Source organism: Bufo gargarizans, chromosome 3, assembly GCF_014858855.1.
Source record: "Bufo gargarizans isolate SCDJY-AF-19 chromosome 3, ASM1485885v1, whole genome shotgun sequence".
In the NCBI taxonomy this organism is placed as follows: Eukaryota; Metazoa; Chordata; class Amphibia; order Anura; family Bufonidae; genus Bufo; species Bufo gargarizans.
Window position 1 is genome coordinate 516,511,838 of NC_058082.1, and position 27,149 is coordinate 516,538,986.

Genomic DNA, 27,149 nt, shown 5'->3' on the forward strand with positions numbered 1-27,149 from the left:
CCCCCCTCCCCCCAGTATCAGACATTGGTGGCGCAGTGCGCCCCCCCTCCCCCCAGTATCAGACATTGGTGGCGCAGTGCACCCCCCCTCCCCCCCAGTATCAGACATTGGTGGCGCAGTGCGCCCCCCCTCCCCCCCAGTATCAGACATTGGTGGCGCAGTGCGCCCCCCCTCCCCCCCAGTATCAGACATTGGTGGCGCAGTGCGCCCCCCCCTCCCCCCCAGTATCAGACATTGGTGGCGCAGTGCGCTATCCCCTTCCCCCCAGTATCAGACATTGGTGGCGCAGTGCGCCCCCCCTCCCCCCCAGTATCAGACATTGGTGGCGCAGTGCGCCTCCCCCCAAGCCCCCCCAGTATTAAGCAGTGGTGGCGCATAGGGCCCCCCCACCCCAGTCGCAGTGCGCCCCCACCACAGGATCCCCTCTCCCCTGCTCCTCCGATCGGAGCCCCAGCAGTGTAATGCTGGGGCTCCGATCGGTTACCATGGCAGCCAGGACGCTATTGAAGCCCTGGCTGCCATGATAAGCTCCATGCTGCTGTGTGCACAAAGCACAGAGCAGCAGGGACAGTGTGAGCGCCTATTCACCCTGATAGATCTCTATCAGGGTGAATAGGACAAGGATTCTAGTCCCTAAAGGGGCTAAAGTTTGTTAAAAAAAAAAAAAAAAAAGTTATAAAAATAAAAACACCAAAATATTAAATATAAATGAAAAATAAAGATTTACAAAAAAATAATAACAATAAACATTAATTTTCAGCAGATTTGTGGGAATTTTTTTTTTTTTTTTTTTTTTCAAAAATGAAAATTCCCAGAATATCGGTATAAATTATCGGCTATCGGCCTGAAAGTTCACAAAGTATCGGTATCGGCCCTAAAAAATCAATATCGGTCGATCCCTAAAAAATATATACCCGTATTTTTCACCCCATAAGACTGTTTTAGAGGAGGAAAATAAGAAAAAAATGTTCATTGCACCTCAGGTCAGACAACCAATCGGACCCCCAATATTAACCAGACCTCAGCTCGCAGCCCCAATCATATCCCCAATGTTAATAAGACCTCAGAACTAATGAGCACTTCCATATGGAAGCGCTCATTAGGATTCGCCCCAGAAGACGCAGGGGGAAAACACTTTAAAGGGGGGAGGGGGGTTGTGCGTCTTATGGGGTGAAAAATACGGTAAATAAAACTATTGTTTAGAAATAGAAAACAGACAGTTGGCATGTGCGTATGTATTCACCCCCTTTGTTAGGAAGCCCATAAAAAGCCCAAGTATCTTCAGAAGTCACATAATTAGTGAAAAGATGTCACCTGTGTGCAATCCGTGTCACATGATCTGTCATTACATATATACACCTTTTTTGAAAGGCCCCAGAGGCTGCAGCACCTAAGCAAGAGGCATCACTAACCAAACACTGCCATGAAGACCAAGGAACTCTCCAAACATCAGTTCAGTCTCCATTCCGCTCTGGAGGCGGACACCAAAACGCTGCCTGCTTGCCGAAACTGAGCCAAACTGATCCGTCCTGGCACACAATGTAAGTCAATGGGGACGGATCCGTTTTCTCTTACACAATCGGGTACAATAGAAAACTGATCCGTCCCCCATTGACTTTCAGTGGTGTTCAAGACGGATCCGTCATGACTATAGAAAACCTAATACAACCAGGTCCGTTCATGACGGATGCATGCGGTTGTATTATTGTAACGGAAGTGTTTTTGTAGATCCATGATGGATCTGCATAAACACTAGTATGAAAGTAGCCTAAGAGAAGCAGTCTCTTCACTGATCTTGGCCACAAGCTCATTCTGCTGTCCTGTTGATCCTCGTGCACCAGGTCTAGGTCTGACAAGTTACATTACCAAAGTTTCTATTTTAGTTTATGATCTTGTGCCTTGATTGAAACTTTAGAACTAGAGCAATGGTTGGTCATAGTTTAAAGGGGTATTCCGGTTGTTAGAAGTTATCCTCTATCCATCTATTCACAAGATAGAGGATAACTATTAGATCAGTGGGGGACATCCACTGATCACGAGAACCGGGACCCGTACCCTCTGCAGTTCCCAATGAAATGAACGCAGTGGCCATGTGCACATGCTCCGATCCATTCATTTCTATGGGAGTTCTGATGATGGCTCTCTGCTATCTCCGGTATTCCCATAGAAGTGAATGGAGAGGCCGTATGCATGCCCGACCGCCTGCTCCGTTCATTGCAGGGGGTATGGGGCCCATGTTATCATGATCAGTAGAGGTCCCAGTGGTAGGACCCCCACCGATCTAATAGTTATTCCACAGGATAGGGGATGACTTCTAACAACTGGAATACCCCTTTAATGCAATGTGAAAATTAAAGGTAAAGGATGGCTATAGGTCCTGAAGTATATGAAAATGTTTTAATGCACATGTATATGGGGGTCTACATGAGTCCAGTTCACTAATTCCATACCCAGTCCTACATTCATACCTTTATAATCTATTTATGAACAGCACAATTTGTAGCTACAATCCATAGTAAACCGGACATGGAGACAGGACATAAAAGTTTTGACAATGTGAGATTTACTTCAGACTTTATTAACAGACTGCAAGCTTTTCTAAGAGTGACCAATACCAGTCAGGCTGGTTTCACATGGCCTTTTTAGCCTTCCGTCAGAAATGCACGTCTGTAAAGGCTCAAACATATCTCACTGTATTGGCATACAGTGGGATCCCTCCCGAATACAAAGTCAAGGCTGATCATGGGAGATATTTATGGCTTTATCTTACCCTTCAGTCAGGAGCTCAAGAATGATTTGTAGGTCAGTACCTACAGAGGATGATTAATTGCTATTTTCCTGGGATCTTGATGCTTGGCTGACTTTTAGCTCAGGGCAATGATTTGTGACTAAAGTTAAAGGGATTTACATATTAATGGCCTATCCTCAGGATAGGTCATCAATATCAGATCGGTGGGGATCCCATTCCTGAGATCCCTGCCGATCAGCTGTAAAAAGAGGGCACGGTACTGACGTCAATGTTCATTGGTGACATGGCCTAGACACAGCTCAGAGCTGCGATAAGCACAGCCACTATCAAATGGATGGCACTGTGAGGAGGCCGCGGCACTCACTGTAGTTCTGGTAAGTGCCGCGACTTCCTCAAACAGCTGCAGTCAGGTCCCTGATGATGTTGTATTGATGACCTATCCATAGGTCATCACTATTTAAATCCCAGAGAACCCCTAGGCTACAGTACTTAGGTTACATTCACACAAATGTATTTTGTGTTGTGCTGTCCGCATCCTTAGCCCCGAAAAAAAATATAGAGCATGTCCTAATCTTGTTTGTTTTGCAGACAAGGATAGGCATTGTTACAATAGATCCACAGAAAAACAGATGCAACACAGACACCAAAAGGCAGTCATCCGTATTTTTTGCGGATCAGTGTTTTGCGGACCACAAAACACATGGTCGTGGGAATGCACCCTTAGGGCTCGTTTACACGAACGTGTGAAGCCGTGCTGTGGACCGCAAATTGCAGTCCGCAATGCACGGGCACCGTCCGTGGGTAGGCGCCTGGGGATCGCAGACACATTCACTTGAATGGGTCCGCGATCTTTCCGTTCCGCAAAAAGATAGAACTTGCTTTATCTTTTTGCGGTGTGGAATCAAGGAACGGAACCCCATAAAGCACTCCGTAGTGCTTCCGTAGTGTTCACTTCCGTTCTTCCGTTCCGCATCTCCGGATTTGCGGACCCATTGAAATTAATGGGTCCGCATCCGCGATGCGGAATGGCCACGGATTGGTGCCCCTGTATTGTGGATCCGCAAATGCAGTCCGCAATACGGCAACGGGCATCACATGTTCGTGTAAACAAGCCCTTAGTCTGAGACAAAGCTCCTGCCTCTTTATTGTTTCAGGCTTCTGCTCTCCTGCAACCTGAATCAGTGAGGAGACCTGATGAGCAATAAAATATGTGCCACTTTCAGATGAACCTCTACTGATCTGATATTCAGTAGATGGGGCTCTTCCCTTCTCGATCTTTACAAAACCGATTTATATGTAGAGCAGTTGTAAACATGCGCAGCCAAATCCGCACCAAATTGTACTTGCAAAAGACACCATGTGAACAGCCCCTGAAGGTGCAGATATTGCTTCTGATTAAGGCCTCATGCACACAACAGTTGTTTTTCGCTTCCGCAAATTGTGCGTCCGCCGAAAAAAACTGATGTGGCGTCCGTTTTTTTGGAGGATCTGTTTTTTTCCACAGATCCCTTGTAATAAATGCCTATCCTTGTCCGCAGATGTGAAAAAAGTAGGACATGTACTATTTTTTATTTATTTTTTTGCTGAAGGGAAACACTGACAATGGACGCGGAACACAAACGGATGAACTATCAGCATTTTTTTGCTGACCCATTGAAATGAATGGGTCCCCATCCTATCTGCAAAAAATTAATTAAAAAAAAGGAACGGAGGCCGAGAAAAACAACTGTCGTGTGCATGAGGCCTAATACAGCTTTGTGAGCAGAGTCCTCTGTATGGTTCTTACCTGATGCTGCTGTTCTGTTTGCCCAACCTTGTCCAGATCACTCTAAGGCCACATGAACACGACCTGTGGGCAGTCAGGGAAACATCTGGTGGCTCATCTGACATCATAGTGATTTATAACACTGACTGTGGGTCTACTGTACTGTACTTGCATGATGTTGCCCAAAACCTAAAAACATATCACAGATCCTTCTTTGCTACTACCTTGCTTGTGTTTACATTTTATTCAAATAGGTCTTCAGCCATACCATTTTTTTTTAAATTAGTTTCTTAAAGGAAGTCTGTCACGTAAATTTCACTAACACAACAACCAGCAATTGCCATCAGAACGTTATAAAAGCATTATAGCCATTATGTCTTCTGGGTATTTTTTTCCATGTCCTCCAAAAGCACTTTTCTACCTATGACTATGAAAGGGCTCCTAAGTGCCCAGCTGGACAGGCTTTCCCTTTCTAAGTGCCCAAGCCTGCCGCTCTTTCCCGCTGTCTGCTCCTCCCATAACCTCCCAAGGTTTCCTTCCCTGCATAGCTGTGATGTCCGTGGAGAAGAGAAGAAGTCTTGGGGGGTCAGAGGAGGAGCAGACAGCAGGGAAAAGTGCACGTGATACAGAATTTATTGAAAATAAGTAAGGACATTTTGGAAGGATCTGCTCTTGGTATCACTCCCAGAACTGAAGGGAGTATGCTTACCGATTTATGGTTTGTCATGTTTATCTTATAAACTAAATGGATCCAATATTGGTTGCGCCTTATTTGCTGTCATTTATCACCCAAGAGAACTCTCTAGACCAGCGCTCCCCAACCGCCGGGCCACGGCCCAGGACCTGGAGGATGGTTTGCCGGGCCGCGGCGATCAGGGCAGTCTTTAACGCTGTACTAATGAAGCGCTTCCATTATGGAAGCGCTTCATTAGTACAGAAGGACCAGGAAGCGGTGAAGGATCTGTACTCACCACTTCCTGGTCCACGGCTCGGCTATCGGCTGTGCAGGGCTGCGCACAGCGTGAGGTCTCTCTGTGACCTCACACGGTGCGCTGCTATACACAGCAGAATGAAGAGAATCGCGATGGGGGCTGATGGCTGACCTGGGGGACATTGGGCAGACATGAGGGGCTAATGGGGGGGCTTATGGCCGACATGAGGGGCTAATGGAGGGCTTATGGCCGACATGAGGGGCTAATGGGGGGCTTATGGCCGACATGAGGGGCTAATGGGGGGCTTATGGCCGACATGAGGGGCTAATGGGGGGCTTATGGCCGACATGAGGGGCTAATGGGGGGCTTATGGCCGACATGAGGGGCTAATGGGGGGCTTATGGCCGACATGAGGGGCTAATGGGGGGCTTATGGCCGACATGAGGGGCTAATGGGGGGCTTATGGCTGACATGAGGGGCTAATGGGGGGCTTATGGCTGACATTGGGGGGCTAATGGGGGGCTTATGGCTGACATTGGGGGGCTAATGGCTGACATTGGGGGGCTAATGGGGGGCTTATGGCTGACATTGGGGCTAATGGGGGGCTTATGGCTGACATTGGGGGCTAATGGGGGGGCTTATGGCTGACATGAGGGGCTAATGGCGGGCTTATGGCTGACATTGGGGGGCTAATGGAGGGCTTATGGCCGACATGAGGGGCTAATGGGGGGCTTATGGCCGACATGAGGGGCTAATGGGGGGCTTATGGCCGACATGAGGGGCTAATGGGGGGCTTATGGCTGACATGAGGGGCTAATGGGGGGCTTATGGCTGACATTGGGGGGCTAATGGGGGGCTTATGGCTGACATGAGGGGCTAATGGCTGACATTGGGGGGCTAATGGGGGGCTTATGGCTGACATTGGGGCTAATGGGGGGCTTATGGCTGACATTGGGGGGCTAATGGGGGGCTTATGGCCTACATTGGGGGGCTTATGGCTGACATTGGGGGGTTTATGGCTGACAGATGGCTAAAGGTTTGGGGGTTTATCTGAGCCATTGGGGGTCTGATCTGAGGTCTGATTAACATTGGGGGTCTGATTGCTGGTCTAACTTGAGGTGTAAAAAATATTGTTTTCTTATTGTTCTCCTCTAAAACTAGGTGCGTCTTATAGGGTGAAAAATACGGTACAGTGCAGCAGAGATCATAGTCAGTTTATATAGTCGTTATATAGTGTTATATATTTTAATATGCACGTGAATCAGTCAGCCCCCCCCCCCCACCCCTAAGCACCGCCCCATAACCCCTTCCCCCTTAATTAATACTGATGACCTATCCTTCAACCAGCTGATCGATGGGGTGTCATGCTTTTTTTGCTGTACGCCGTGACACTTAAGCCGTGCATGCGGTTGCCAGGGGCAACGCGTCGGTATGTCTGCATGTGTGTGCACCGCCCCTTATATCTTAATTCCTTCCCTGTCTGGTGCTGGAGGGGTTAACTTCCTGGCTGGGTGTGACCACTTGGTGTTTATATAGCCTGCGGCTGGCAGGCTGAGGTCAGTTGTCCTCCAGCCTTGGTGTGTGCTGGAGCTTGCTCTTGTCCAGCTTATTCCATCTGCCCAGTGCTTGAGGGTGAGTATTAGGGATGCAATAGGAGGTGACCTGCTCCCTTATCCCAGCCTCTGGCCTAGTTGCTTTTCCACTGGGTCCACGTTGTACGGTGGGGAGTTCCACAAAACAAAGTAGAATCGAATCGTTAGTGCAAGGAAGTCTCCCCAAGACTGCCCTCAAGCACTGGGCAGATGGAATAAGCTGGACAAGAGCAAGCTCCAGCACACACCAAGGCTGGAGGACAACTGACGCCAGCCACAGGCAATATAAACACCAAGTGGCCACACCAGGAAGTTAACCCCTCCAGCACCAGACAGGGAAGGAACTAAGATATACCGACACATTGCCCCTGGCAACCGCATGCACGGCTAACGTGTCACGGCGTACAGCAACAAAACTATTGCTAACCTATCCCAGGGGTACTCAACTACTTTTTGTAAAGGGCCACATAAATGAGTCAACTGTGAGGTGGAGGTCCAGACCAAACACCAACAGGAGCGGGCACCGTACACAGATTGGGAGCCAATAAATTAATAATCCTATATATTGCAAAAAATGTTTTACATCACTGTCCCTACACAATATTAAAAATCAACCGACAATACAGTTACATTTTAACAGCCCTTGTTAGACTATCATCATTCAGACCAGTGAGGAGTGAGGGATGGTGACTCGGAGCATCACACCTCCCCTATGTTATCCCAGCAGTGTGGCCATGGCCTCTTACATTGTACTGATCAAGTAGAAATATAAAGTAAAAGGGTGCTCCCTAGTGTGACATCAATGGGGTATGTGTGAGCAAAGTGCCATAAATACCACAAAGGCAATAAAAGGAGTATAAATTGTAATAAATAATACCGACCAGAATGGTTTTACAAACCCCGACTCGCGTGTAGTATCCTTAGGTGATGAATTCATCCCCTGAGGAAGCTACACGCGAAATGTGCGTCGGGGTTTGTGAACCATTCTGATCGGTATTATTTATTACAATTTATACTCCTTTTATTGTATTTATGGCACTTTGCACTTTGTATTGTCCTACTATTAATTGTTTCATACCCGTTTTCATCTATTGTATAATTGACCTGCACTGGGAGTTTTTTACTGGATATATATTGTGAGTTCACAAGTATGATAGACGTTTGCCTGAGTATCACTAACCTAGGAGTTTGTATATTCAACATTTGACCTATTTTATGGTTCCTTTTTCCCTGTGTGTATATATGCCGCTGTCATTTTATCTGTTATTCTCCGATATGTACTAATAGAGATTTAGTTGGATTTATTATATGCTGTGCATGATTGTTTGGTGTGGTGATTCTATATGATTAGGCACAGCGGTTATTCTTGTTTGAGCTATTCCCATTAGGTGTAAATTGATCTCTACAAAACTGGAAATGTCAGTTTATTATGAGGCTCAGTAGCCAGATTCATAAAATCTTGCCTTTTTTTATTTATTTTTTAAATGCAGATAGTGACATGCAAAATAAAATAGAATTTGCAAAAAAAAATCTTACAACATATTTTTACATAAAACCTAAATTGAAACAGAAGGTCATTTTCAGATGACGAATTCTCATTAACAGACATTTGAAAAAGAAATGATCTGCCCTTTTGTGAGAATACGACCTTATAACGTTCGCCAGCACTTTATTAATGTCTATTAGGAGGATTTGCAGCAGCATGTTTTCTTGCTTAATGCGTAATAGATGGTCACTTGTAATTACTCTAAGGAAGCTGTGCATTTGAACCTAGGCCAACTCTAACATTCATGAGCCATGGCCAAGGCAGAGTGATTTTGTAAAAGAAAAAAAAAAAAAAGCTTTCCCACATCACATTGCATTTCATCTCCGGGTTTATTTGGAAAATCTTGCATCTTGCAAAATCAAGAAATATTTTTTGATATTGATGTCTTTGATTGTAGTCCACGGATAAAAAATATAAGGGGTAACGACAGAGATGTAATAGCAAAGTAGACAAGATAAGCTATTGCTACTGTTTTCTGTGTACTTCAGACAGTCGAGAACTTTGTAGGTGACAGGTCTGTTTCTTTATGTGAGTTGGGATTGGCTAAAATATCATAGCCTTGATATGTACTGACATGTTTCCAACACATATAAGCCGGTACATACTAGTGCACATGAGTGAATCGGGGCAGGTCATATGAACTTGGAAAACCAATCCATGTCTATAGCTCAATATACTGATAATGCCTCATTGCCAGTATTTACTGTGAGCTTTAAAATTCGAAAGTGCCACCAGCCTAAAAAAAAATCACGGACACGTCAAAGTTGTGATCCTGTTGCATTATGGTACTTGAGTTGTATGTGAGGAGATTGATACCTAGTTTATGAGGTAACTATTTGGGCTGTTTGATCCTCAGGGGTAGTGCCATGTCTGACGTGTGAATAGATTTTAGAGGGCATACGTGCCCACATTGCTGAGAAAAATTACGGTATGTTTTAATAAATGCAAATTAGTCTCTGGGAGCAACGGGGGTGTTGCCTTTACACCTAGAGGCTCTGCTCTCTCTGCAACTGCTGAGCCCTCTCCACTTTGATTTGACAGGGCAAGTTATTAAGAAGTTTACACTGCTTGGTCCTGTCAAAGTGGAGAGGGCTCGGCAGTTGCAGAGAACAGAGCCCATAGGAGTAACGACAACGCCCTCGTTGCTTTATAGAGGTTCATTTGTTTATAATAAAACATAATTTTCCTCAGCAATGCGGACACATATGAACATGGGACAAACACAGATGCCTTCAGCTGCCGAGCAGACATGCAACAGGTCAGCCAGTTTCATAGCTAGAAATTTGCTTTTTTTACTTTTATAGTCATTGTACACTTAAATATTTCTTTGCACAATGAATGGTTTCTTTATAGTCAAACTAGCAGAAGGACCCGGCTTTCATTTAATGTTTGTGTGTGTCGTTAAAAGATATCGACAGTAATATGCTAGTATATAAGCCAAAAGGTGGATTTGGTATATGTACTACACAAATGTGAATTATGTATCGGGTTAACGGCTGATTGGAGTTATTACTGAATTTTCAAGATCGGACTTTTCTTTGAAGAGACTTTTGGAGATCTTCTCCTCGGATCTAGGACATTTGGGATCGGGGGGGGGAGTGGGGGAGAATGTTTGTTCTCTTTAACGCTTTAAAATATCTCAATAAAAACAATCTGATTTGAAAAAAAAATATTGACAGTATCCACAATAATAGTGACATCTACAGTACCCCGCCCCTTTAACAGTGACCTCCACAGTGGCCTGCCCTCTTAACAGTAGCATCCACAGCGCCCTCCCCTTTAACAGTGACCTCTACAGCGGCCGCCCCTTTATTGGTGACCTTCACAGTACCCCGTCTCGTTCCCTTAAAATGTTACCTCTGCAACATCCCGCCCCTTAACACTGACCTCCATAGTGGACCGTTCCCTGCCCCCTTTACAGAGACCTTCACAGGGCCCGCATCTTTAACAGTGACCTCCACAGCATCCCACCCCCCTTAACGGTGACCTCCACAGCATCCCACCCCCCTTAACAGTAGCCTCCCCCTAGGGTGGCTAGAGGTCAGGTTTTAGGCAGGACAGTCCAGCTTTCAGACTCCCTGTCCGGCGCAGGGCCTGGACGGCACAGGGATGTCCTTTTGAACATCTCACTCTCAGACAGCAGCACTCTGCTGTCTGAGCGTGAGCTGCAGGGAGAAAGTCACCCTCCCTCCCACTCCTGCAGCTGACAGTTGATTTTTACCTTCATTTTTTCAATCCCCGTCGCCTGTGGAGTGGGAAGGGGCGTGCCCTTACCAAGTCAAGGGCGTGGCTTAGTGGGACCTGGGGGTGGGGTTTTTAAGTCTGTCTTTTGAGGGTGGCCTGAATGGCCACCCTACCTGCCCCCTAAACTCTGACATCCACAGAACTCCGCTCTCAACAGTGTCATCCACGGCACTCTGCCCCTTTTTAAGCTGACCTACAGCAGTTAAGAAAAATGGATGGGTTATGGAAACCTGGTGTAAAACTGTGTGTATGTGTAGACTAAGGGCCTGCGAGCTTCTATTGGCTGATAAGGGTCATGTGACCAGGCTTCTATTGGCTAATGCATTTTTGGGAACATCTTAGGAATGGTACGTGCTAGAGAGCTGAGACCCGGTCTAAAACCTTCCTGGACACCTGATGTACCTGTGTGCCAAGTTTCGTGATTGTAAATGCGACGGTGCGGATTCCTTTAGCGGACATACATACACTCAGCTTTATATATTAGATGTTTGTCTTTTTTGTTTGAGTAATCAGATGGTTAATCTGCCAGATAGTCTGGAGGGCAGTTATGTGAATGAAATCTAGTCATTTGCCAAACATAGCACAGTAGTGGTTGCACAGAGCAGTATTGCATGCTTTCCTCTGCACTTAGTGTGCTGTATCTGTATATAGCTATGCCTTTCACAGAGGTGTTCCAGTTAAAGAGGATCTTTCATGTTGTGTGTGTGTGTGTGTGTTTTTTTTTTTTTTTTTTTTTTTTTTAAGTTTAGATAAATACCTTTCCTTGCGGGGTACCCTCTGCTGATCCTGCCAGTTTTTTTCAAGTATCGCTTGTACTTCCGGCTGTGCCCCCCTGCAGTTTTCCCGCTCAGTATGTTATCGGTACAGGGAGGAGGAGATGGCCTGGTTTCTCAATGGGCGTCTCCTTCTCCCTGGCTGTGCCGCAATTTAATCACAGCGGAGAGCGTGTCACAGCCAGGGAGAAGGAGACGCCTATTGAGAAACCCGGCCATCTCCTCCTCCCTGTGCCGATGCTCAGGATTAACATACTGAGCGGGAAAACTGCAGGGGGGCACAGCAGGACGTACGAGCGATATTATGAAAAAACAGGCAGGGTGTTTAATGTGTGCGCATTTGTACTTCCACCCATTGCTAATGTATACCGAGTGGCTGCCAGCAAAGGAGGCAATATGGACAATCACAATACATTAGTAAGTGCCTTGTATTAACTTTCTCTACATGATAAATGCTATTTGTGGAGGTAAGATAACCCCTTTATTGTCATGAATAGCATATGAAAATAAAAGACCTGTTGATGAAGGCTATTCCCCCCCCTCCCTCAGCAGAGTACTGTTTCATGAAAACATTGGAGATGATGGGCATACATATCAAGCCCCCAAATTGTCCATAAACATCAGAAAAGGGGGCATTTTTGCAAATTGTGCATGTTACATACTTAAGATTTCTGCCACTTTTCCACAACTGGCTGAAGGCAAGTGCATGCTCCCGCAGCGTGACATTGCAGCCTTTTAACACCGGCACATCCTAGGGGTATGGAATTTTACTGTGGTATGCACACTTGCAGTCTTTTGTGTAGCAAAAACAAAAGCCTGCAGGGGTACATACTACAGTAAAATTCCATACCCCTATAATGTCCCGGTGTTATAATGCCGCAGTGTCACGCTGCGGGAGCATGCACTTGCCTTCAGCCATTTAGCAGCCTAACACAATATGGTAGCGCTTTAAAGGGCATTGACAGCTCGCAGAAGGATTCTCATGGCAGGCGGCACTGTCACCCTGTCATTAATAATACCAACCTCCCACTTACCACAGGCATTGATTAAATAAGCCGTGAGATTGAAAAATGTCTCAATGATTGTGTGTCCTCTATTAGCACATTGAATTGAAGTAAATATTGACTCGCCTGATGTATTTGTACGAGCCGAGCAGCCTGGCTATTACTTCTGGATACATCTATTTTCACTCAGGACACCTCTTCTTCTGTTTTGGTCTATTTTGGTTTGAAGGACCCTAAACTTGGGATCTACAAATACTTAGACAATGCGGTTGCTGCCTGTGTTTTTGTGCTTTCCTGTTATGTAACTTTTCGTTGGGCTACAGCAGGTAACCAAAGAAACCACCCTTGTTCTCATGAACCATGTTCCTGGTTTTCTTCAGATACCTATTTTTAAATTAGTGCATGTGATTTAGTAAATTACATTTCTGCTTTTATTTTCTTTATGTACTATTTATAGCGGATCTGTTTCATTTATGATTTATCCCGATATTGTAAGACTATAGTACTGGTATATAAAATATGAAGAATTTGTCTTTGTATTATTGCAGAGAAAAATAGGTTTGTATATTCGGCTGCCTTTCTCCCTTCCTAAAACCATCCCCGGAATCGAGATTTTGTCTGTTTTTTGCTTTATTCCCCTGTCTGCACTGACTGTAAGTCAAACGGGAACTGATTGTAAACAGCTTGATTCTAAAAAGCATTTACTGTATATACCATAAATGGTGATCACACACTATCTAAATGTCTCTAGACATCCTGAGCACTCAAATACCCATGGCAAATTGTTTATAGACAGATTTTTAGTAACTAGTGAATGAATGCAGAGACAACTTGAAAGCTGGGTTAACATCTTCTTTCTGTGTCGATGCTGGTTATCTCTGGTTTATTTAAAAAAAAATTATTTATTTTTTTAAGGCCTCGAGTGGTAACTACTACTTTATTTCGTACATTGGGACGCCCTGCGGGGACTACTTTTGTTGTGAGAGTGATGCCCAGCGGAGGGCTTCAGAATACATGCAACCCAACTGGGACAACTTGCTAGGACCCCTGTGTGTTCCTTTGATTGATAGATTTATTAGCCTGCTTAAAGACATACATGTTACAGCAAGGTAAGTAGAATATGTTTCCCAATGATTATACAAAGCAGTACATACAGATGTATTAGGCTTTCAGAAGCAATGATAGGTTAATGTCCCCAAAAGATCCCTTGAAGGCTTTAGTGAACTTTCTGTTCTGCATGTGAAAATTGTACTGAAACGTTGGAAAACCAATACATTTTTCGAATAGTTGAGGCTTTACTAGCATGAGCAAGGACAAGCAAGGGCAATGAACTATGTTTTCTATTCCTTTTTAACTTTTTATTCTCTTGGGATGAATGCAAGTAAGGTTGGTTGTTCTGGAAAGAAGAGTTGTATGCTATACCAATAGTGTACAGTGGCGGAAATAATTATTTGACCCCTCACTGATTTTGTAAGTTTGTCCAATGACAAAGAAATGAAAAGTCTCAGAACAGTATCATTTCAATGGTAGGTTTATTGTAACAGTGGCAGATAGCACATCAAAAGGAAAATCGAAAAAATAACTTTAAATAAAAGATAGCAACTGATTTGCATTTCATTGAGTGAAATAAGTATTTGAACCCCTACCAACCATTAAGAGTTCTGGCTCCCACAGAGTGGTTAGACACTTCTACTCAATTAGTCACCCTCATTAAGGACACCTGTCTTAACTAGTCACCTGTATAAAAGACACCTGTCCACAGAATCAATCAAGCAGACTCCAAACTCTCCAACATGGGAAAGACCAAAGAGCTGTCCAAGGATGTCAGAGACAAAATTGTAGACCTGCACAAGGCTGGAATGGGCTACAAAACCATTAGCAAGAAGCTGGGAGAGAAGGTGACAACTGTTGGTGCGATTGTTCGAAAATGGAAGGAGCACAAAATGACCATCAATCGACCTCGCTCTGGGGCTCCACGCAAGATCTCACCTCGTGGGGTGTCAATGGTTCTGAGAAAGGTGAAAAAGCATCCTAGAACTACACGGGAGGAGTTAGTTAATGACCTCAAATTAGCAGGGACCACAGTCACCAAGAAAACCATTGGAAACACATTACACCGCAATGGATTAAAATCCTGCAGGGCTCGCAAGGTCCCCCTGCTCAGGAAGGCACATGTGCAGGCCCGTCTGAAGTTTGCCAATGAACACCTGAATGATTCAGAGAGTGACTGGGAGAAGGTGCTGTGGTCTGATGAGACCAAAATAGAGCTCTTTGGCATTAACTCAACTCGCTGTGTTTGGAGGAAGAAAAATGCTGCCTATGACCCCCAAAACACCGTCCCCACCGTCAAGCATGGGGGTGGAAACATTTTGCTTTGGGGGTGTTTTTCTGCTAAGGGCACAGGACAACTTATTCGCATAAACGGGAAAATGGACGGAGCCATGTATCGTGAAATCCTGAGCGACAACCTCCTTCCCTCTGCCAGGAAACTGAAAATGGGTCGTGGATGGGTGTTCCAGCACGACAATGACCCAAAACATACAGCAAAGGCAACAAAGGAGTGGCTCAAGAAGAAGCACATTAAGGTCATGGAGTGGCCTAGTCAGTCTCCGGACCTTAATCCAATCGAAAACCTATGGAGGGAGCTCAAGCTCAGAGTTGCACAGAGACGGCCTCGAAACCTTAGGGATTTAGAGATGATCTGCAAAGAGGAGTGGACCAACATTCCTCCTAAAATGTGCGCAAACTTGGTCATCAATTACAAGAAACGTTTGACCTCTGTGCTTGCAAACAAGGGTTTTTCCACCAAGTATTAAGTCTTTTTTTGTTAGAGGGTTCAAATACTTATTTCACTCAATGAAATGCAAATCAGTTGCTATCTTTTATTTAAAGTTATTTTTTCGATTTTCCTTTTGATGTGCTATCTGCCACTGTTACAATAAACCTACCATTGAAATGATACTGTTCTGAGACTTTTCATTTCTTTGTCATTGGACAAACTTACAAAATCAGTGGGGGGTCAAATAATTATTTCCGCCACTGTATATGGTAAATTTAATTTCTAAATAGAAACTGAAAGACTGTTATCTCTCATCGATCATAGTGCATACTGCAAAGAAACTCTGCTTAATGACATCAGGAAGGCCAGAGACAAATATCAAGGAGATGAACTTGCCAAAGAGCTAGCACGCATCAAGCTACGAATGGACAACACCGAGGTCCTGACATCCGACATAGTCATCAACTTGCTGCTGTCGTACAGAGATATACAGGTAACAGTCTGAGATGGTGTAACAATCCTAGAAATCCATATACTGACCGTTATAGAACACTAACACCATTATCAGCATTATAGTCCCCATATTGGAATGTTACTTACCGTATAGCTGTCCGTCGCTTATTTTCTTCAAAAAACACTTTTATTCAATGTGCAAATTAGGTCTAAAGGTGCCCAGGGGCGACGTTTAAGCGGCCGGTGCCCAGGCCCCTCGTCGCTATTCATAAAAAACAACTCTGGCCCGCCCCAGGTTATTTAGAAATCCAGCGCCAACGCCGTTCACAAGCTTCACCGTGCCTGCGCACTTCATTCCCCATTATGGGCAGAGGCACAAGAGCGTTTAATGTGCACGTGCTGGAATGGGGAATGAAGTTTGCAGGCGTGGCGAATCTTGTGAACGGCGCTGGCGCTGGATTTCTGGGCACCTTCAGACCTAATTTGCATATTGAATACAACTTGTTTTTTGAAGAAAGTAAGCGACGGACAGCTATACAGTAAGTAGCATTCACATATGGGGACTATAATGCTGATGATGGTGTTAGTGTTCTATAATGGTCAGTATAGGTGAAAGACTCCCTTTAATACTGGAAGCGGCTTGTGTTATTATGTTAAGAGATTTATATCTAACACGGCAAAAGGAGGAGAGGATGTGGTTTACATGAACCCGTTTATTCACAAGGGAAAATCTTTAATCTGCCTTAATTGCCGACTAGATGACTAATGAAAAATTGGCAAGAGAAAGGAAAACCTCAAGGCAGATAACAATTGGTGTAATGTAATTTATATTGAACCACGTAAACAAATAGTGCGGTTGTGATATTACCTCCCAATGGATTACTTTATGAAGTAGCTCTGTGCTTCCTGAATATTTCTATACGTGGTCTACTTTATTCAGAGGATAAACATTTGTTTTGTTATAGGATTATAATGCCATGGTCAAATTGGTGGAAACTCTGGAAATGTTACCAACTTGTGACTTGGCAGATCAGCACAATATAAAGTTTCATTATGCCTTCGCCCTCAATCGGTAAGAATCCCTTATTAAAGTTATCTCTTTTGTAACGCTGTAGAACAGATGTGTTCTGCATGACCACAGCACTGTACTTACGACAAGAGGCTACAGGCTGACGTTTTTCTGTACTCTTTCACTGGGTTCCTTAGTAAACTACTCCAAGAGAAACTGTAGTGCTTTTTACTATTAGCAGTTTGGTTCACAATTTTCATGTTCTTGGCTGCCAAAAACGTCATCGTTACATAGTACAGTTGAAAAAAGACAGGAATGTGAATTTTAGAAAAGGGGAGCGAGACCCAGAGTTTTATACATGTTCATAAGAATTTATGATATTTAATTTTAAGAATTAATCTAAGCCTTTCTTAAAACCATCCATTGTTCCTGCTATGACTACTTCCTAAGGTAAACTATTCCACAGATTCACAGTTCTTACAGTAAAGAAGCCTTGATGCCTCTGGAGACTGAACTTTTTCTTCTCCAGTCGGAGGCAGTGCCCCCCTTGTCTTTTGAGGGAATTTTACATGAAACAACTTTTTACCGTATTTTTTATACAGCCCATTTATATATTCTCAAGACTAAATAAGGGTACTGTCACACTTGCGTTTTTCTTTTCCGGCATAGAGTTCCGTCACAGGGGCTCTATACCGGAAAAGAACTGATCAGTTTTATCCCCATGCATTCTGAATGGAGAGTAATCCGTTCAGTTTGCATCAGGATGTCTTCAGTTCAGTCGTTTTGACTGATCAGGCAAAAGAGAAAACCGTAGCATGCTACGGTTTTCTCTCCGGCTATAAAAACTGAAGACATGCCTGAACGCCGCATCCGGCATTTTTTCCCATAGGAATGTATTAGCGCCGGATCCGGCATTCAGAATACCGGAATGCCGGATCCGTCGTTCCGGCATGCGCATGTGCAGATCGGTAAAAATGAGAAAAATGTACAAGACGGATCCGTCGGTCCGCATGACAAGCGGAGAGACGGATCCGTCCTTGCAATGCATTTGTGAGACGGATCCGCATCCGGATCCGTCTCACAAATGCTTTCAGTCAGCGGCGGATCCGGCGGCCAGTTCCGACGACGGAACTGCCCGCCGGATCACACTGCCGCAAGTGTGAAAGTAGGCTTAGAAGTAGCTGATTTGACATTGTATGCTGTTATTTAATCTATGATCTACAAGGACACCCAAATCCTTCTTTACAAAAATGTATAGTTACATGTATGTGTTACGATTAATGGAAGATTTATTCTGTTATACCATGCCATCTTAATTTTGTAATTAACTAGACTTTTATTGACATAGAAGTATCTGCAATGTTATTGGATTTTATTTTCTCAGTACTAAAATATATTGTTCAATTTAAATAAAATAATCACCTCATAAAAGGTGGACAACCCCTTCACTATGTTTTGCTTTTCCATGGATTGCTACATGGGGAAGTGATTAGGAATTAACCATTTATTCCCCATTTCCTGCTCATCAAAACTGCATTTACATGGAGCAATCCTCCCCTCTGTATGTGGATGAATGATCACTACGGTGATCATTCTTTTCTTTTCTATTCTCTTTTTATTATTGTTTAACAATGATTTAGATGTAAGACAATACAAGGCATTGTATTGGGAAGGCAGTATAGTACAATCTACATTTTTGGATGAGTATTGCTTAGCTAACAGTCAGACCACTAGCATTAGTAGACTATAAGTATAATATTGTAGTCCCGGATCTGATGTTGAATTCCAGAAGACGTTGACTTGTGCAGTCTGGGATAATTCTTGTTTGCTCTTGTCCTGTATTGATAGACTTCAGAGGAGCTCCATTAATTACTGAGTGAACTGCCTTGTATGCATAAGAGAACAAGTAAAAACAACTTGTACAATAACAAAATGATAAATGTGTAATATGTGTGTGTGTGGGAGGGAGTGAAGAGAAGAGGGGGTAGGGGGGGGGGGGGGGTGCCAAGACCACTGTCCAATATACACGGAGGTGTAGAAAGTGAAAATTTTGTCACTCATCTCATATACCTCCTGTTGGAAACTGTTTGTGGGTTAATTTTCTTCCGACATGTGGTTAAGGAAAAAAGTTGAATTGTGATAGATTACCCATGGGGCCCAAAGTGTGGCAAATCTACTCTGGGTATGTTAAGTTAAAGCGACAATCTCTTCAATACTGTATATTCAGTTCACTTTATGTAACCACTGGTGTATTGTGGGGCAAGTTGATGTTCTCCACAGCGGGGGGATTAGGAGTTAAGTGGCTGCCAGCAGGAACGAAAGAGATTTACTTTGCACATTTTGTCTTTCGTCATTCCAACTTAAGAATATCAAGGTAGAGGAAAGGTATAGTTTTCAATGAACAGATGTTCTTGGCAATCTCTAAAACAGAGTTCCAGAACGTTGTTAGTTTTGGACAGGACCACCAAATGTGCAAGTATGTCCCTCTTTCTGAGTTACATCTCCAGCAAGTGTCAGGGATAGATGGATACCAAATATTAGTTTTAACTGGAGTTATGTACCATCGTGACAGTATCTTGTATGAATTTTCTTGTATTCTTATACAAGAGGATGTCCCATGGGAGCATTTGTAAATGTTGGAGATTGCGGTGGGTGATTAAATTAAGTCCTAAATCTCTTTCCCAGAGGCCTAATATAAGCCCGCTGTAGTGTGACAGACCTAGTGAGGAGAAGTTTGTAGAGTTTTGATAGCACTTTCACCGGTGTTATATTGTGCCATTAGGGTTTCTGGTTGTGTCAGTTGGCTGTCCAATTGTCCATGTGATCTATAGGAGTGAAGTGCCATTTTGAGTTTATTATATTCTAGGAAATTTTGTGATTTCTCTCTTGTTAAGTTATTTATGTCGGCGAGCGATTTCACTGTTCCATGTTCCATTATGTTTTCTAGTGGTATGTCTATGGTGTGTAAACGGTCTGGGGGATCCAGGTGTCGTTGTGCAGTGTATTGCTTCGGCAGGTCTCTCACTATGTATCTAACGTGGATGGGGCCGGTAGGAGGTGTGCTGCTTGTACTTTCCATAGGTGTGCTACTTCTTGAGTTAGGGCATTCTTAAAAGTTACTGTGTCTAAGTAGTCAATTGGTGCTACCAGTAATATCTTAAGAGGTATCGAGGAGGAGAATTCCTTCAGCGCTACATGTAATGTGTCTGTTGTAGGTTTAGCCCAGTGTATTATTCTAGAGAGTACTGCTGCCGTTTGATACAAGGATAGGTGTGGTACTCCCAGGCCACATAGCTGTTTGGGTAGTGTTAGTGTCGAGAAACCTAGTCTGGGTCGTTTATTTTTCCAGATGTATTTTGAAAAGAGTGATCTGGCTTTCATAAAATAGGTCTTGGGTATCTTAATCGGTAGCATCTATAACAGGTAAATTATATTAGGGAGGATGAGTCCTTTTTAGTAAGTTTTTCCTTCCTATCCAAGATAGGAAGAGAGCTGTCCAGGATTCTCTTTCTTTTAAAGAGTTTTGTAGCATCGGTAGGTAATTGAGTTTGGTCAGGTCTGACCAACGTGCGCTTAGTTTAATTCCCAAATACGTTATATAGCTTTTTGGCCATTTAAATGGAAATTGGCTTTAAATGGAAGTTTGTTCTTTAGTTCCTGAGAGATGTTTATGCTTAGTGCTTCCTATTTTTCAAGATTTATTTAGAAGTTAGAAAGTAAACCAAATTTGGTGAATGTGTCTAGTATCGCTGGTAGTTTTCATAGGGTCTGTGTGAATCAAAAGAAGATCGTCAGCAAAGGCTGCCACTTTATGATCTATTGCGTTGACCTTATATCCTGCTATGGCAGTGTGTTGTTTGATGCTTTCAATCAAGGTCTCCATCACTAGGATGAATAGCGAGCGGAACAGAGGGAAGCCTTGCCGAGTACAGTTTAGAATATCAAACTGGTCTGACAGCAGGCCATTAACACTAACTCGTGCATATGGGCGGGAGTATAACTGGGAGATGGCTTTGATAAAGGGGTTGGGAATTTGGAAAAGGCCTAAGGTTTCAGTCATGAAGGTCCAGTCCACCCTGTCCATGCTTTCTCTGCATCCGTACCCAGGAGGACTAATGGGGAGCGGGATATATTAACGTTTTGCATGACATGTAAGAGCCTGATGGAATTGTCCCTGTCTTCTCTACCTTTTACAAAGCCAACTTGTTCAGGGGAGACCAGATTTGGTAACAAGGGACTTAAACGCTGCGCTACAAGGCCGGCATATATTTTTAGGTGTCTGTTAAGGTAGTTTGTAATGTCTTTGGCTTCGACGAATTCTGGTACCCCTTGCACTCAAGTTATTGTCTGTTGCGATTTTCTAAATCTTCCATAGTAGCATATAACTTGTTGATGTGCGCCTCTTGTATTTGGAGATTTGAGGCGATTGCCACTGAGTAGTTTATGACAGATGTCTGTGTTTGTTCAAGCGTATCGATCCTGTGTCCCAGATGTTGGAGGTCTTGTATGATCTCTGGTATGTCTTTAGCAATGTGGGCTAGGGAGGAGGTTAGGAGGCGAGTAAGAAATGCTCTGGAAATTGGTTTGTTATTTTCAGTATATTCATCGCTTGCTTTTTCGGAGTCTGATGCGTGGGTGTCTTTTGGCGATTATTGTTTTGGGTGTCGCCATAGTGTTTTGTTTAGTCAGGAATGTATCCATTTCAGAGTTGATAGATGCTGGAGTTATCTCTTGTTCTATTCCAGGTGTTTTACGGCTAATTTTCACCATATTGATCTCTAGTAGGTTAGGAGCGTGAATGAGGTCTCCCTTTGGACTGATGGGAGGGTCACATTGTATTAAACCCTTAGGGTTCAAGAAGAAAGGGTTTTTCATCAGTTTCTTCTCTATATTTAGGTAGAGGGTAGTAGAGGAGGTGATTTGATGGCGTGCAGATCCTGTGTGGGATCTAGATAGGAGCACTGCTCCAATTTTTCCTAGTTGGGGGACTTGGTGCAAAAACCCTTGTTAAACCTACTGTAGTGATGTGTGCAGGTGGGTGTCCTCAACTGAGTTGTAGCCAGAATCTATATGGCTATTGGGCCTGAGAAGTCGTTTTCAGCTTTGTGGTTTGGCTGAGAGTTTCTCCCTCCTCTCTTGGTGTGTGGGAGTCACAGAGGTGTCGTTCCAGGGGGTACCTGTACTGCTCAGGGGACTCGGGCCTTGGGCCTCGCTACTAGCGCGACTGTCTGGTATTTAATGTGTCCCCCAGCGCTTTGTCCACTAAGTGTTGTTATAGTGGTGGGGGTGAATATGGTGGCTGTGTGTCAACTGCAGTGCCCAGTATTCCTCCTTTCCAGACAGCGTTGACCTGCTTCTGTGTCGACTGCTGTGGGAGCTTGCGTCACCGTCCGGGCCGTCTCTTCACGCTTCCTCCTGCAAACAGTTTCTGGACCTCCCGCTTAAGCTCCGTCCCCCAACGGAACATCCGAATCCAGACGGGTCCGGGTTTAAGGGATTGTGCTCTCTTTGCGAGTTTGTCTGGGTTCCGACGTGTGTGCTGGTTGCCGCCGGTACTTGAGGTCAGGGCTTTGGCCGGGTGGTAGGCCGCAACTCTGGTATGTGTCTGGACCGCTTCCACAGATGGTGGAAAGCTGCCAGGCTAGTCTTCGGCTGCTATGCCGGGGTTTTTCAATATATGAACAGCAGCCCTGGTCTATGAAAACGCCAACAACAGGACTTCAGAGGCCCGGAAACCTGTCGGCTGGAGAGGGGGTAAGACTCATTCTGCCCCTGCCCCTAGACTCAAGTGGGCACCAGCCCCTGCTTCACTTTCCATGTCGGTGGGGGAACTCCGACTTTGCCACCTGTGTAAGCAGCCATGTGTCCACAGCGCCCGAGGGACCTGTCCCAACCGTCCACTGTGTGGGTGGGAGTGCTGGGAGGTACCTGGACAATTTTCAACCATGGGCCAGGCCGTGGCCATGGGACTTGGAGACCCCGGCGCTGAGATGACGCTGGTACGGCCTGAACTGGTGGCACCCTATGATTTATTGCCTGGGAGATCCCTGGGCAAGGAGTAAGGAGGAGTAAGGGAGGTGGGGGTATCCTCAAATATGCCTGCCAGTGTTTTGCTGGCCACGGACCTGGGGCGGCTTGTGTCTAAGTACGTGGCCGCTGACTCCCCGAGGTCCGATCCCCCAGAATGTGATGCCATGTGTGTGCCTCTCCCCTCAGTGGGGAGGGGGTCATTCATGCCAGCTGTGCTGAGGCCCCAGGGTGTGGCCAGCAAGCATGCTGGAACCTGTTGTCCTCAGGTGTGGCTACGGTAGGGGGCAAGCAGGGGGCATACAGCTGCGGAAGAGGATGCAAATGAGGTCAGGGCTGTCCCAGGAGAAGTAGGGCTCCCTGGTAAAACCTTAGTGCAGAGTTCCTCCACAACTGCGATGTCAGAGGGCCAGGTTAGTCCGTCTGGACTGGCGACTTGGTCGGAAGCCAAGGGGAAGCAGGCACTACCAGCGGTGGCAGCGGCCGTAGCTGCTATCATGCGCAGTGGGAGTGCTGGGGCCCTCAGGGGTCTGATGGCTTTTCCCCTGCCGACCAAGTGGCTGCCGAGTCAGTCAGATGGAGGCCAGAAGACAGATCTCGGGGACCTGACTGGGGACGTGGCGGTCTTGTCTATTCTGGCCACGTCCAGTCAGGAGTTTCAGCCAGCGTTGGTGGCTGATGCCAACCTGACCACTCTCAAGGAGCAGGCGGCACAGCCCCCTCGGACTCAGACCTCGAGCAGATGGTCTGGGACCAAGGACGGCTGTATTGGGTCATGGTCCAACAGGGTTCACCAGAGGCGGGGCCTAGGGACCGACATCTAGTGGTACTCTATCAGTTCAGGATGGAGTTGTTGCGGGTTGCGCATGAGATTCTGATAGCTGAACACCTAGGGGTTGCTAAGACAAAGCTTAGATTAGCCCAGTATTTCTACTGGCCAAAGATGGGGCCTGATGTGGTTGCCTACTGCTGTTCATGTGACACCTGCCAGCGGGTGGGGAAGGCGGGGCGACGTCAGCAGCTCCAGGAAAAGCTTCATATTGACGGTAGTAGACTACGCCACCCGGTACCCGGAGGCGGTAGCCTTGTCATCCATTCGGGCCGACAAGGTGGCCACCGCCTTGCTGGAGATTTTCTCCAGAGTGGGCTTTCCCCAGGAAAATGCTCACCGACCGGGAAACCCAGTTCATGTTGCAATTGATGGAGTCCCTCTGTAGGCAAACACAGGTGCAACATCTGGTGACCAGCCCGTACCACCCACAGACCAACGGCCTGTGCGAACGGTTTAATGGCACCTTAAAGCAGATGTTTAAGATGTTGGTAGACTCCCACGGGCGTGACTGGGTTCTCCCCCTTCGAGCTCCTGCCACAGGCGTGACTGTGTTCTCCCTTTTCGAGCTCCTGTATGGGCGACGTGTGTGGGGGCCCCTGGCTCTGGTGAAAGAGGCCTGGGAGGGAGATGTAGCCACCCCTGGAGTGTCGGTCGTCGAGTATATAATGCGCTTCTAAAACCAGATGCAGGCCTTGTCGCAGCTGGTGCACGATACTATGGAGCGGGCCCAGGCCAACCAGAAGTGATGGTACTACCAGAACGCTTGTGAGAGGACCTACCAGGTGGGTCAAAAGGTATGGGTACTGGTCCCCTTACCTCAGGACAAGCTTCCCCATGAATCTGATGCAGGCGCATCATGAGCGGGAGGCGGGTGCCCTCCCGGAATGCCGCCCTTTCTAGGAAATATTCACCAAAATGCCCAGAAGTCCACTGAGATGCTGTTGGGCATGGAGTATGCCCCTGCCACTTCTAAGCGGATGGTCGAGCTGCTTAAGGGACTCAAAGGGTACGCGGACGTGTACCTGGAGGTCATTGCCGTCTTCGGTCCTACATGGGAGGATCCCCAAGAGCATCTGGCGCAGATGCTTGGTCAGATTTGCCAGGCAGGCTTGACCCTTACACTGGGCATAAGCGAGGGGCCCCGGGCAGGCAGGGAAATTTTGGATCCGGAGCCCGGGAGAGTGGATGACAGCGCAACCTGGCTCACCCTCCAGGACAAGAACCAGGTGGGTACTATAGGGGGTTCACGCCCCACTATAGTAGCCTGGCAAGGCCCCTGACGGACTGCACCAGGAAGAAGCTGCCCTCCGCAGTAGATTGGACAAACGACTGCAAGACAGCCTTTCAGGCGCTGAAGGGCGCCCTTTCCAGCTTCCTGGTACCCTAGGCAGCCGACTTTACGCGGCCGTTTATAGTACTGACTGACGTCAGTAATTGTGGCCTCAGTGTCATGCTCAGTCTGGGTGACTCCCTTGATCACGAACGAATGGGAGGTGGGTACGCGGGAGCTGTGCACTCCAGCCGTACCACTTTGCCATTTGCCACCAGAGAGGTGTGAGGCATATGGATTAATATTTACTGTCAGCCATGTTTCCACACCAACCATCTGCTGAAAGGTAGCAGAGGTAGTGAGCTCCATGGGGGGGGGGGGGGGCTGCTGCTTCAAAGCCAGCCAGATGGTGTCACAACCAGACAGCTGAGAAGTTCTGACAGAAGCCTTTCAGAACCTCCTCCTTGAGTTTTCTTTGTTTTGAATTTCAGTTCCTCATCTCGTTAGCCTCTCTCAGCTGTCATGTAGTTGGACTGATTGCATCCCTTTAAATTCCTCCCCATAATGCATTAGTTTGCGGCTTATACAACTTTCTGGAGTGTGTGTGCGCATGCTGATCCTATCTTCCAGCCTTCTACAAGATAAGTGCTGTACATTTATTTGTGATTTTCTGTTTGCTGGATCCCAGGTGACCCTGACTCCCTCCGTGTCTAGTGTAGGGAGCCGGTGGTCGTGTCCCCTCACTATTGTAGGGTGTTCAGGTGGTATATAGTCGAGGTACGTGGATATGCGATCATCCACCATTGGGATTTTCGCATAGGCTGAGCAGACAGGGAGAGAGACAGGTCTGATGCAGGGGTCTCCCTTTTGTTCCTTAGTTTTGGATCCAGTGAGTCATATATTCATTTTGCATTGTCTTGTTTCCTGTACACCTTCCGTGACAGATGGCAGAGCGCCTCTAGCAGTCCACCTTTGTTTGCATTTCTCACCTCCATTCAGCCAGCCAGGAACCCAGCTAATGGAACAAGAAAAACATCCCCGCAGGGGGTCTAGGTCATTCCCCAGTTCAATGAACATTATCAGACATCCTGGAACCGGGGGGTTCATAAGGAATTATGAATTACCCGTCAATCACAGGCATAAACCAGATACATATTTGTGTCCCTGTGGCCACTATGAGCAGGCACATGGTCATAGCTTGGCAGTGGGATGCCAGGGAGGGATGATGCACATACAGTACAGACCAAAAGTTTGGACACCCCTTCTCATTCAAAGAGTTTTCTTTTTTTTCATGACTATGAAGATTGTAGATTCACACTGAAGGCATCAAAACTATGAATTAACACACGTGGAATTATATACATAACAAAAAAGTGTAAAACAACTGAAATGATGTCATATTCTAGGTTCTTCAAAGTAGCCACCTTTTGCTTTGATTACTGCTTTGCACACTCTTGGCATTCTCTTGATGAGCTTCAAGAGGTAGTCACCTGAAATGGTTTTCACTTCACAGGTGTGCCCTGTCAGGTTTAATAAGTGGGATTTCTTGCCTTATAAATGGGGTTGGGACCATCAGTTGCGTTGTGGAGAAGTCAGGTGGATACACAGCTAATAGTCCTACTGAATAGACTGTTAGAATTTGTATTATGGCAAGAAAAAAGCAGCTAAGTAAAGAAAAACGAGCGGCCATCATTACTTTAAGAAATGAAGGTCAGTCTGAAAAATTGGGAAAACTTTGAAAGTGTCCCCAAGTGCAGTCACAAAAACCATCAAGCGCTACAAAGAAACTGTCTGACATGCGGACCACCCCAGGAAAGGAAGACCAAGAGTCACCTCTGCTGCGGAGGATAAGTTCATCCGAGTCACCAGCCTCAGAAATCGCAGGTTAACAGCAGCTCAGATTAGAGACCAGGTCAATGCCACACAGAGTTCTAGCAGCAGACACATCTCTAGAACAACTGTTAAGAGGAAACTGTGTGAATCAGGTCTTCATGGTAGAATATCTGCTAGGAAACCACTGCTAAGGACAGGCAACAAGCAGAAGAGACTTGTTTGGGCTAAAGAACACAAGGAATGGACATTAGACCAGTGGAAATCTGTGCTTTGGTCTGATGAGTCCAAATTTGAGATCTTTGGTTCCAACCACCGTGTCTTTGTGCGACGCAGAAAAGGTG

General features: G+C 45.7%; 1 protein-coding gene across 1 annotated transcript in view; it reads left to right on the top strand.

Annotated features, from left to right (window-relative positions):
* Window positions 1–27,149, top strand: part of MAP3K15 (mitogen-activated protein kinase kinase kinase 15) — a 180,413-nt gene that overhangs the window by 63,555 nt on the left and 89,709 nt on the right. Inside the window, exons 4-6 of the mRNA XM_044283982.1 lie at window positions 13,521–13,714; window positions 15,709–15,877; window positions 16,803–16,909. Coding sequence (XP_044139917.1) covers window positions 13,521–13,714; window positions 15,709–15,877; window positions 16,803–16,909 — 470 coding nt within the window. The remainder of the gene's footprint in view (window positions 1–13,520; window positions 13,715–15,708; window positions 15,878–16,802; window positions 16,910–27,149) is intronic.